The 13115-nt window shown below is 41.7% G+C and overlaps 1 protein-coding gene across 1 annotated transcript in view; it reads right to left on the reverse strand.

The window, feature by feature from the left end:
* LOC126267877 (Down syndrome cell adhesion molecule-like protein Dscam2) overlaps window positions 1-13115 on the reverse strand; it is a 1296028-nt gene that overhangs the window by 914005 nt on the left and 368908 nt on the right. The window contains exon 4 of the mRNA XM_049973186.1: window positions 5596-5713. Within this exon, the coding sequence (XP_049829143.1) occupies window positions 5596-5713 (118 nt within the window). The remainder of the gene's footprint in view (window positions 1-5595; window positions 5714-13115) is intronic.

Consider the following 13115-nt stretch of genomic DNA (forward strand, 5'->3'; position numbering starts at 1 on the left):
AACACCTGCTAGTTCGTGTCCAGTTTCCTAATCTGATTCCCATAGCACATGACCTAATTCAAGTCTTTTACGTTCCATTGTCCCTGTTTTGCCTTTTCACACTTTCATGTTATATTCCTCCTGTCAAGACGCTATCCATTTCGTTCAACTGCTCTTTCACCTCCTTTACTGTCTCTGAGAGAATTACAATGTGATCGGCAAAATTCAAAGTTCTTATTTCTTCCCCCTGGACTTAAATTCCAACTTCAAATTTTTCTTTGGTTTGTTTTATTGCTTGCTCATTGTACAGACTGAATAACGTCTGGCATTACAACTCTGTGTCATTTCCTTCTCAACAATTGCTTCCCTTCATGCACCGCCACTCTCCTAACTGCAGTTTGGTTTCTGTAAAACTTGTAAGCAGCCTTTCGCTCCCTGTATTTTATTCTTTCTAGCTTCAGAATTTTAAAGAGTATTCCAGTCAACAACGTCAAAAGCTTTCTCTAAGTCTACAAATGCTGTAAACGTAAGTTTTCCTTCCTTAACCCATCTTCTAAGAGAAGTCATAGGTCATTATATCCTCAGGTCTTCCTACATTTCTTCCAAACTTATCTTCCCCCAGTCGGCTTCTGCTGGTCTTTCCGTTCTTCTGTAAAGAATTCGTGTTCGTATTTTGCAACCATGATTTATTAAAGTGATAGTTCGGTAATATTCACACCTCTCAGCACATGTTTATTGTGGATTTGCAATTATTACGGTATTCTTCAATTCTGAGTGCATTTCGCCTTTCTTATACATCTTGCACATCAGATGGAAGGCTTTAGCCATGGGTGGCTCTACAAAGAATATCAGTAGTTCAGACGGGATATCTTCTACCCCTTGGGACTTTTTTTGACTTTGATCTTTCAGAGATGTGTCAAATTCTTCTCGCAGTATCATGTGAAGGACTTATTACAATAGTGGTACAAGTCCATTTTTGTTGATTCTGAGATACAGAGTCCTATATATATTTGAATATTTCTGGTATCTTAACTGCAGATTTTTCAGCGCTCTTTTAACTTTAAGACTCTGTATCTCAGAATGAACAAAAATGGACTTGAACCACTATTGAAATAAGCCCTTCACATCTGCACTCTCATCTTCATATATATGTCTTCTTGGTTTTGTATAAAATTGCGTTCAAGTTCATTTCCCTTTTATTCTCTTTCGCCTGCTTCATTTGCTGCATTTTTATATTTTCTTCTTTCAGAAATTAAATTCAGTATTTCCTGTTATATCTAAGGAATTGTAATAGGTCTTGTCTTCTTACCTCTGCTGCCTTGACTATTTCATATATCAAAGCCATCCAGTCGTCTTCCGTTATAGTCAGTCGTTTTCTAATGCTTCCTCTGAAACTCTCAACAAACTCTCGTTGTTTCAACTTATGCTATTTGAAATCTCCATAATTTCCTATCTTTTTTGTAATTATTTCAGTTTATTTTACAGTTGTGCTTGGAGTCCACATCTGCCCCTGGAAAGCCTTACAATTTAAAACTTGGTTCCGAAACATTTGTCTTACTTCTATATCATCAACATGAAAACTTTCGGTGTCTTCAGGCCTCTTCCACGTATATAATCTTGTTTCTTGATTCTTAAAACAAGTGCTAGCGGCTTCCTCTGTCATTCTTATATCACAGCCCATACTGACCTATTATTTTTCCTTCTCTTCCTTTTCCTACCATCGGATTCCAGTCCCCCGTCACAATTAAATTTTCGTCTCCCTTAACAATCTGAATAATTTCTTTTATCTCATCATATGTTTCTTCAATCTCTACATCTGCGGAGCAGGTTGGCATATAAACTTGTGCTGCTGTGGTTGGTGTACTCTTGTAGTAGCTTACACGCATTCACATTTTATTATACATTATTAAACTTACTCCTGCATTACCGAAATTTTATCTTGTTTCTATAACCCTGTATTCACCTCACTAGAAGTTGTATTCCTCCTGTCAACAAACTTCGCTTATTCCCACTATACCTAACTCCAACCTATCCATTTTACTTTTGAAATTTTCTAACCCACATACCCGATTAACGGATCTAACATTCTACGCTCCAACCCTTAGAACGCCTTGTTTGTTTTTCGTAATGACGACATCCTCTTGAGTAGTACCTGCCCACAGATCCGAATAGGAGAAATTTTACCCCAGAATATTTTACGCAAGAGGATGCCATCATCAAACAGTAGAGGTGCATGCCCTGGGAAAAAATTACCGCTTTATTTTCCCCTTGCTTTCAGCTGTTGATGTTACCCCTGCAACTACTGTAAATAATGTTGTCCCTCTTCAGGTTCCTCACCTCTCAACACACACCCCTCCGTTGTGCTGCACCTATGGTATGGCTATGTGTATCGCTGAGGCACGCAAGCCACCCCACCAACGGCATGGTCCATGGTTCATGGTTCATTCTGACATAACTGTTTATTTCTGGTTGGATTCAAGTGCTGACTTTGGCGTTCTTATTCATTCCTTCTGACATTGAACTTGCTGTAAATAGAAGCGACTGGTGTATTTATCTGTTGGGCATCAGGGCACATAGGTGGTGGTATAGTTGATTGAGCAGTACAAAGCAGATCTCAGTCTGCTAGTTTCCTGAGGATACAGAATCCGCACGCGCAAGCACGAAAGGAAATACCATCCTAAGACCATAATATATTCACATTATACCATTACAGTATGGTGTAACTACAACTATCTTCGAAAATGAAAACAACGTTATACACAAGGCTGCAAGGCGTATGTTTCTTGTTTGAGGTTTTCATGAAGATTCGTCTTTTATTTTTTAAATTATTAATTTATAAACCAATTCCGTGCCTAACACTATAAAAGCAATTTATATTAAATTACCTTAGTATATAAGATAAAAAGCTAAAATGAGAGGACTGTATTAGATATGAGTAATAATGAAACTGTACCAACTTTCACTATGATATTGTAATTCCATAAAGGTACATAAATAAGTAAAGAGACAGTTGAATTGCAAAAATTCTGCAAGTTAAAGTACAAAAGTTATCTGGCTTAGAACATTGTACAACATAAACAGAATACAGATACACCAACATAAAAATTGAGATAGTAGTGCACCTTCAACTAACAACGATATAAATAATTTTCTAGTAAAAAAATGGAGATGGATGAGCACTACTACCGAAGCTGGAAGCAACTTTGGAGCGAGTATTTCCTTCGCCGTCCGCCACACTAGTCATTGGGTACGGCTCCAGGTCATGGCTCGTAGTCATTAAAGGAACTCTGAGGGCACAAAGGTACGTCACGGACATTCTGTCCCCCCTTGTGTTGCCTTTTGTGCGACAATTTCGTGATTCAACTTTTCAGCATGACAATGCTGGACCAGTCACTACACATGCACCTGTGAATAGTTTGCGTGATGTGACTTGGCAGCAATTCCCACGTTCCTGACAGGATACGTGTAGGGTAGGGGGGTACGTTAAATCCATCCCAGTGCCAGTATTCAGAATATGAAGGACAAGTTACATAGGCGTGTGCACTGAAGAAGTTTGGCGATCATTATCAGTCGTACGGAGATGTGTTACGTTCTACTACAGAATATGTCGTGAGTCTGTTTACCCGTCTCCGCTTAAGCCTTGGATGTTGTTAATGATGACTGTCATGATTTTTTTCGATCGAATGATATAACTCGTGTATGTCGTGAAAATTTGTGGTTTCATAATATAAATGCAGTCAGTGTTTCGTTTTTGATTTTCCGTTTTGTGTGCCGTCTGCTATATTCTAGAAAACCGTCTGGCAGGTACCGGAGATTATTCTCCACTTCTGAGGAGAGAAATCAACTTACATAATTATGAAAAAAGATTATAAATCGTCTCTGAACTGTGCCAAGTGATGAATATGGTAGTACAATCTTGAAAGATTTTCCAAACAACACTACTGGCCATTAAAATTGCTTCACCAAGAAGAAATGCAGATAATAATCGGGCATTCATTGGAAAAATATATTATACTAGAACTGACATGTGATTACATTTTCACGCAAATTTGGGTGCATAGATCCTGAGAAATCGGTACCCAGAACAACCACCTCTAGCCGTAGTAACGGCCTTGATAAGCCAGTGCATTGAGTCAAACAGAGCTGTGATGGCGTGTACATGTACAGCTGCCCACAGTTTATCAGGAGTAGTGACTGACGTATTGTGACAAGCCAGTTGCTCGGCCACCATTGACCAGACGTTTTCAAATGGTGAGAGGTTTGGAGAATGTGCTGGCCAGGGCAGCAGTCGAACATTTTTTGTATCCAGAAAGGATCGTACAGGACCTGCAACATGCGGTAGAGCATTATCCTTCGGAAATGTTGGGTTTCGCAGGGATAGAATTAAGGGTAGAGCCCCGGGTCGCAACGCATCTGAAAGTAACGTTCACTGTTCAAAGTGCCGTCAATGCGATCAAGAGGTGACCGAGACGTGTAACCAATGACACCCCATACGATCACGCCGGGTGATACTCCACTATGGCGAAGACGAAAACACGCTTCCAATGTGCGTTCACCACGATGTCGCCAAACACGGATGCGACAATCATGATGCTGTAAACAGAACCTGGATTAATCCGAAAACACGACGTTTTGCCATTCGTGCACCCAGGTTCGTCGTTGAGTACACCACCGCAGGCGGTCCTGTCTGTGATGCATCGACAAGGGTAACCGCAGCCACAGTCTCCGAGCTGATAGTCCGTGCTGCTGCAAACGTCGTCGAACTGTTCGTGCAGATGGTTGTTGTCAACGTCCCCATCTGTTGACTCAGGGATGGAGACGTGGCTACACGATCCGTTACAGCCATGCGGATAAGACGCCTGTCATCCAGCACGGCGTTCCATACTACCCTCCTGAACCCACCGATTCCATCTTCTGCTAACAGTCATTGGATCTCGAACAGCGCGAGCAGCAGTATCGCCGATACGATAAAGCGCATCGCGATAGGCTGCAATCCGACCTTTATCAAAATCGGAAACGAGATGGTACGCATTTCTCCTCCTTACACGAGGCACCACAACTACGTCTCACCAGGCAACGCTAGCCAACTGCTGTTTGTGAATGAGAAATCGGTTGGAAACTTCCCTCATGTCAGCACATTATAGGTGTCACTACCGGCGCCAACCTTGTGTGAATGCTCTGAAAAGCTAATCATTTGCATATCACAGCACCTTCTTCCTGTCGGCTCAATTTCGCGTCTGTAGCACTTCATCCTCGGTGGTGTAGCAATTTTAATGCCCAGTAGTGTATTTCCTTTGGGTGTGATGTTTTGTCAGAATATGCCTCTCAGTTAAACGATAGTAGACTTTTATTTATCGTGGTGGTTTCCCTCCGCCTTATTCAGAGAGAGAACATTTTAATTCAGACGACAGGGTCGCCATTCAGCTTGGCATAACTGAAGACGATGAGCAGTCCTCACTCCACCGCTTTCTGGCTGTTCGCACAAATAGTACCCAGGCTCTTGTAATAGGCTGAGGTATTAAAAGAAATCGAATAAGACTGCCACATACTTCACGTTACAGGACTAAGAGAATCGAACCATGTTTATGCCCGCCGCTCCGCCTGCTGACAACTGACCTGTACTCCGGCGACGGACAGCCCTGGGCCACGCACAGCAGCACGGCGCCCTCGTCCTGCGCCACCTGCACGCTGCTCGTGTGCTCCACGATGGCCGGCGACACCAGGCCACGGTGCTCTGCAACACCACAGGCAGCTCTGTGTCAACACTCAGGCGTGTACTGCGCCAGAGCAGCTGATATGGACTGCCTGAAAGGAAAGCACCAAGAAGACATGGCCGGTTCCAATGTAACTTATACGTGCACTGTATCGGCAGGTATGTGAATGATTGAATGTTAACACCTCCAGTTCTGAAACTTCCTGGCAGATTAAAACCGTAAGCCGGACCGAGACTCGAACCAGGGGCCTTTGCCTTTCGTGGGCAAGTGCTCTTGAAAGGTCTCTGTTGGATTCCTTTCATGTTAATTTCATAAATCTGTCGTCATCTACGGCATAAATTCCTCCTCTAAATTTACTGTGGTGTTTCGGACTCTATCTGGGAGGAGACTGAGCAGTGGTTCACGTTACTTTTACTCATGAACAAGAACGATCTGTCACACTACTACACTTTAAAACACAGTTTATATGTAATTCATGTCACACAGTCTCATACGGAACCTAAATGTGCTTTATTTTATGTACTGTATATGAAAAGATACTGTCATCCCCCTCCACTTCTGTGTGAAAGGATGAATGAGCAAATATATTTCTAGTTGCATGCTCGATGGTAGCAGTCAAGTCTGTCTGCTAGAGAACAGTAGGACCAACGTCGGAACAGGTAGCTACGCTTTCTAAAAGCAAAGAGGTTTCTATTCTTAGTATGGTCCTGTCCGTCCCGTTTCATGTTTGTATAGGAAGTTGCCTCTCTGGTCACTTCCTTTTGTATCTGTGCGGCACCCCTCAGGAGGGATCCACGGCAGTCTGTCCGCAGCGAGCGTCTGAAGTGGTAAGATCTCCGGCTAAGCGCGTCTCTGCTAACTCCGTAGGAGAATGGATTTCTTAAGTTCAGCCTAACCGAAAATTTAATCACCTTTGTTTCAGGTTTAGATCTAAAATATCTTATGTTATCTTAAATTGAAACGCAGTGTAATTCGAGTGTGAAGTTCAGAATATCTTCCAGTAGTTGCTTTGTCACTATTTTGTGAGTAAACTGGAACCACATGTGGATAATCCGTAACTCTAACTAAGATCAATAATCCTAAATTCGAATGTGCGTGAGATTATAACGTCTCGTCTTGACAATATTTTTCAATATAGCAACTTTTCTTTATGTTCAACCCGAGTGGGGTGTACTTTGTGATACCAGTACCACGTGCTTATACAATTGTTTGACCCATCAGGTTAATAGTAAGACGATAGTAACCAGTTCGAGGTTTTTCTTTTTTAATTTGCGTTTCGATGTAATTTATTTTAATTATCAAAACTATTGTGGAGTTACACTCTTTGTGTAAACAAAGTTGACCACCTGAAGCATGTGGTGTAATCATCAAAGTAGTGCTCAGCTATTCTTTTCGGGAAGATTTCACACAGAGTTAGTAGGAATTTAGTATACCAGTGTGTGATAATTTCATGACGGGCAGGATTGCGCTACGAACGTAACTTCTTTGGGTGAAAATTGAATCGGTTGATTGTGGTTAATTTCCTCTTGCATATGTTTCAACGTTCTTCGTGTGTTATTTTACGAATGCAGAGTTGTATGCAGTCTCCCAATCTAGAATGCATATTTGATGTGTTCCGTAAATTACAAACTCACATTATCACAATCCTAAATAAGGCACCAGTTTATTTATGACTCAAGTTTAATATGCTGAAATTTTAACGGAACAATGATCAATGTTAAAATAAATGTCCAAATATAAACTGATTTATTTCTTTTTATTTAAATTCTCTTTATATATACGTATATATCACCGGTTGTCGTAAGATGACTATTAAAAGATAATAATTAATTTTAGTCTGGTTGGGAATTTGGTAAGCGAGACTGGATACCTGGTGAAACAGTTGCTCAGTAATGCAAGGTTAACTTCCCCAAAGAGCTCACAGCTTGTCTTGAATATCAGCACCGCTTTCAGAACCACTTAATGCATCAACATTACACTCTATGTTCGTAAAGCACTTGCCCGCGAAAGGCAAAGTTCCCGAGTTCGAGTCTCGGTTTGGCACACAGTTTTAATCTGTCAGGAAGTTTCATATCAGCGTTCACTCCGCTGCAGAGTGAAAATCTCATCCTGGAAACTTCCAATTCTCTTTGACACGGTCACCAAGTGCATTAGCGTCGTTCGTGTCTGCTGTTGGTAAAAGGTCTGGTAGGGTGTATAAGGAGCGTCAACAGAATCAGGTGTTGAGTGATCGTTATGAAGGACACAGAGAGGCCACAGAGTGGCCATGTAATCGCGTAAGACAGCTTGATCAGTACCTGGCAGTTTGAAAGCAGTCTTATTCTCGATCTCCATTTGGCCTGCTGGTCGAGTCGCGCAATATTCAGACTTTTGGGGCATTCGTATGTGGCTGCCGCCCTTTGTTTGACTGCATGTGAACCTGAGCACAGACATACTCCCCATCAAAGTTCTAGTCGACATGTCAGACCACTGTATGGGTGGATCGCCTTGATGAGTACCGAGCACGTCGTAACCTCTTCGCATCAGCAGGTGATGTCGAAGAATAAATAATGGACTCCCTGCAATATTCTGTGTCATCCCGTACCATTGGTCTGCGACTACCAGCAGCCGTTCAACGGTATTACCGCCTCGTGCATATGTTGCAGTTAACACCACAACACAAAAGTAAAATAAAATTATAAACAGCCGACCAGTTGCAATGGATAAAGAAATTCTTTACCTACGTTTCGACAAATATAAATTTGTCTTCTTCAGAAGATAACAATATTGCATTAGTAAGGACTAATGTACCATCACCGTTTTTACAGTTTTCGGCATAGATCCATGTGTCAAAAATAAAATATAGCCCTAGAATTAGTGTTTGTCACGTTAATATAAAATAGTTCATGGATCTTGCAGAGCTCGGTTGTGAAACCGTTGCTGTTGTGCAGCTATGTTTAAAATACAACACAAAAAGATAGCGTCTGGAGTGGTTCCATGGCCGGGAACGATGGACTGCTTATGAATGACATCGCGCTGTGTTCAGTGATGAATCGCATTTCTCCACTACTTTGGATGAACATCGTCTACGAGTATGGCGGAGTCCTGTGAAGAAGTCCCACTCTTGCAATATTTTTGAGAGGCACAATAGTATTACTCACTGCGTCAAGCTGTGGGGAGCCATCGGGTATGACTCCTGATCACGGCTGCTAACCATTGTAGGAATATCGAAGACACAGCGGTATATTACGGCCATCCTTTGTCCCCACGTGTTATTGATATCCTGTGTCCACATGTTAGCTCTCGTGGTGCCGTTGTTCAACAGCTCAATGATCGTACGCTCATGACACATGTGCCTGTGAACTATCTGCGTGATACCGAGATGCCATTATTAGCTGCAGACCTGCCCCCCGATAGACCACGTGTAGGCTATTTTCGGACGTCAACATTCCCGTGCTACAGGATATCAAGTACCAACTTGCCTCCGGAGAGGACATAACGGCGTTGTGACACCACTCGTAATCCTACCCAAACATGCACCCAGGCAAGACGCGGTCCAACTTCATGTTGGCAAATTGGCCTGCACTGCCAAGATCTTTGAGAATTTGGTTCAGTGTTGTAATTACTGAAAAAACATCATGTACCATCCCATCCGGTTACGTTTCATTGCGTTTCCTTCTCCCCTTGTGGGTGCGTCACTGTTTTGTCAGGCAGTATGCATTCACTGAAGGGACAAACAGGGAAATGCTGTGGAGCGCCTTTTCTTGGTACAGCTCACAATTCACTTCATCACTGCCAATATCACCAGTCTACATGATGTCAGATGATTGGAAGCAAACCTTTGTTCTTAGATTCATTTTTTATGTTTATTTCAAAATTGCTCTTTGTTTTCTTATGTCACATACAGTTTCATCACAATGGAAGGAAGTTTATTTTAGGCTATGGGAAATTTATTAGGAGAGCGAGCTGGGTACAAATAATGAGCTGCTTTCTATGTGAGTGAGGTAGTTGGGCAAAGCAAAAGTACGAGAGTGTGAAAGTTCGGCCAAGTTAGAGACATTTTGTGCCTAGCACTAAAAATATTCCGACCAGCTCTACGTTATCAGATTGGGTTTGATGAAGCAGCTTCTAAGGAATCTTCCACAATATAGATGCTAATCTAAGCACTTTTTTATGAAATTTTCCTTCATCAGGCAGCAAAGGTTGAAAGCTGATTTTTCTAGGTCCTCAAATTGACAAACCGACGTAAGAGCACGGATTTGAGAATACAATGAATGTTAGACAAAAAAAAAAAATCATGGACTTCCTTCACGTCTGTTACTAATAACTTTATCGGGAAATATAAGAACGCTAAAATATAAGAACGCTATCAAAACCATTTTGGAAAATTTCAAGGGGTTTTGTTCAGCAAATATTTTGGGAACCTCTTCCTATACTCATATATTGATTACTTCCTTGAAAATCTGAAGTGATGAAGTGAATAGCAAGGACAAAACATCCATCATGACATTAGGGAGGTGGAGAGGAGATAACAGGGAGATCGAATTAAAATATAGTATCCAACTATTGTCGGATGTTGAAGAAAGGCAGTGAAGATGAAGTTTCTGCTAGGAAATCATAAAATTAGCATAAAGACAAGTCTTTTAAAGTGTGACAGTGGCTGTGTAGCATCGGCGCACACAATATGAAAAAAAGCTGCTTCTCTGATGATTATGTTTTAACAGGAGAACAGTAACAAATCATATTTTTAGAAAAGTGCGCAGATGTCCTGTCAGATTCTTATTACGTGCTTCTGCAGTTGTTTCTATTTGCCATGGAAATGTCTACCTAACGGAACTATAAGCAATATTAATGAAAAGGAATCAAGAAAACCCGGGGAGCGCTTTGTTCCGACAGACTGGCAGATAACAGAGCCCAATAAATGCTCTTCGGAAAGCGTGCATAATAAATGCACTCCCGGACGAGGCTCAGAAACGGAAAATAAGGAAGATCCTATCTGAAAGGTCGCCTATTAAAAATTCACTGCCGAGTCGGTAGCTTTCGGTACGATTCTTTCATCCACTCTCACACAGAATTACGACGTCTCTCGGATTCTTTTGAGTGCAAGATGTAGTCGGCGTTTACCCAGTTAGGGTCGGCGAATAGGAGTTTTTTTATCTCTTTACCGCTGTGAAGCGATCTGACAAAGAGTTTAAGGACCATCTGGTGCAGTGTAGGTTTACCTTATGCGGACAAACATATTGAATAGTTCAGGCTATCATTAGGTACTAATTCTAAATGGTAGCTAATGGAATTTTGTGCTTCATTGTGAAAACTTCTTATTCCCAATATTTATGGCAGGTCAAGTACCCTCGATTGCTTCACAATGTATACAACAGCGACCAATTACTTTCAAATTTTGGAACTTAGTAGATCTTGACCCAGGTACTATTTCGTCTTCAAAACACAATCATGCAAATTTCCTGCTCTGATAATACAAAGTAAACAATAATAAGGAAAAACTGCCTCAAGAGGCTAACCGGTAATTTGGACTAGTGTTTTATTATTTGCCTTTTGTCTTGCACAATGACCCAGTCGTTTCTGAGATTAAAGTAATTATTTGACAAAACGTCAAGTGTGTGTGTGCGTGTGTGTGTGTGGATAAAGTGTCATGGATACCACGAGGCAATACAATGTTTCTGTCCTGAACCATAACAATTTTTTTGATACGTATTAAGTAACCAAATTTCTGTTACTTCCGCCAGGCAGCACCATGCAGCGTCTACATCCGCATGGTACAGAATATAATGTTCCTGTAACACATCCATATGAGAAGCCTGAAGTGACTAGAAAACTAGTTAGTTAGTAAATCGTACAGATATTTTAAAAAAGCGACTGCTTAGGTATTGTACACAAACGTGTCACCAATATAATTCACGATTTCCGTTTATCATCGACAACGTATGTTGTGAAATGTCTCCAGTACTACAGTGCGAAAAAAAATCTCAGGGCCAAAACATAATTAATATAGGGTAACGAAATTTCGGGAATACATTTGACTAGGTAACATATTTAAATGATCAAATTTCCAAGATCACAGGTTGATGGAAGCACGAGATAAGCAAATGTGAAATGGTGATACATTAATAACTAGTGTAATCACCATAATGTTGAATGCAAGCATGGAAACGCCCGTGCGTTGTGTTGTACAGGTGTCGGATGTCAGTTTGTGGGATAGAGTTCCATGCCTGTTGCACTTGTCCGGTCAGTACAGGGACGGTTAATGCTATTTGTGGATGACGTTGGAGTTGTCGTCCGCTGATGTTCCATATGCGATCGACTGGAGATATATCTGGTAATCGTACCGTACATGTCGACACGCTGAAGGGCATTTTGGGCGAGCGTTATCCTTTTGGAAAACACCCCATGAAATGGGGTTCATGAATGAAAGCACAACAGCTCAAATCTCCAGATCGAAATACCAGACTGACGTATAAATTTGCAGCCAAGGTGCGTCGGATGGCGACGAGAGTGCGCCTGCTGTTAAACAAAATCGCACCCCAGACCATAACTCCAGTTGCAGGACCTATGTGAGAGATTGGTTGCAGGCCCTCAACTGGACTATTTCTAACCAACACACGGGCGTCACTGGCACCCAGGCAGAACCAGCTTTCCTCAGGAAGCGTAACAGACCTCCACCCTGCCCTCCAATGACCTCTCGCTTGACACAATGAAGTCGCAAATGGAAGTGGTTTGGAGTCAGTGGAATGATTGCTACAGGGCGTCTAGCTCGCAACTGTTCTTGAAGCAACCGATTTGTAATAGTTGTGTCATTGCGGTGCCAACTGCTGCTGAAATATCTGCTGCAGATGCAGTGCGATACGTCGAACACGATGGTCTTCCCTCTCGGTAGTACCATGTGTTCGTCCGTAGCCCGGTGTTCTTTGTACTGTCATTCCCGTGACCATCGCTCCCAGCAGTCATGTACAGTAGCTACATTCCAGTCAAGACTTTCTGCAGTATCGCAGAAGAAATATACAGTTTCTAGTAGCCCTATTACACGACCTTGTTCAAACTCACTGAGATGTTAGTAACGGCGTCTTTGTTGTCTCAAAGCATTCTTGACTGATACCAACTCATCACTCCCAATCTCAAAGGTGACTGACGTTCATGACCGTTACAGTATTTTTTTTTAAGCAACCCTGATTTGCATTCTCATAGTGAGACTAGCAGCGCCACTCCTATGCGACTCGCTTGAAATATGAACAGACATCATTTTTAAGATGTGTAAACACACATACCAATTTCCTTTTATGTCGCACAACTCCCTCTTGGCGTTGAGATTTTTTCCCCGTCAGTTTTTGATGTCCACTCCATACGAACAAAAACCTACGGGAAGGTAAATGATGATATAAATCAGGACAATGATTACACAATAAATAATGTCGTTCCGACTATAGTAAT

Source organism: Schistocerca gregaria, chromosome 4, assembly GCF_023897955.1.
Source record: "Schistocerca gregaria isolate iqSchGreg1 chromosome 4, iqSchGreg1.2, whole genome shotgun sequence".
Lineage (NCBI taxonomy): Eukaryota > Metazoa > Arthropoda > Insecta > Orthoptera > Acrididae > Schistocerca > Schistocerca gregaria.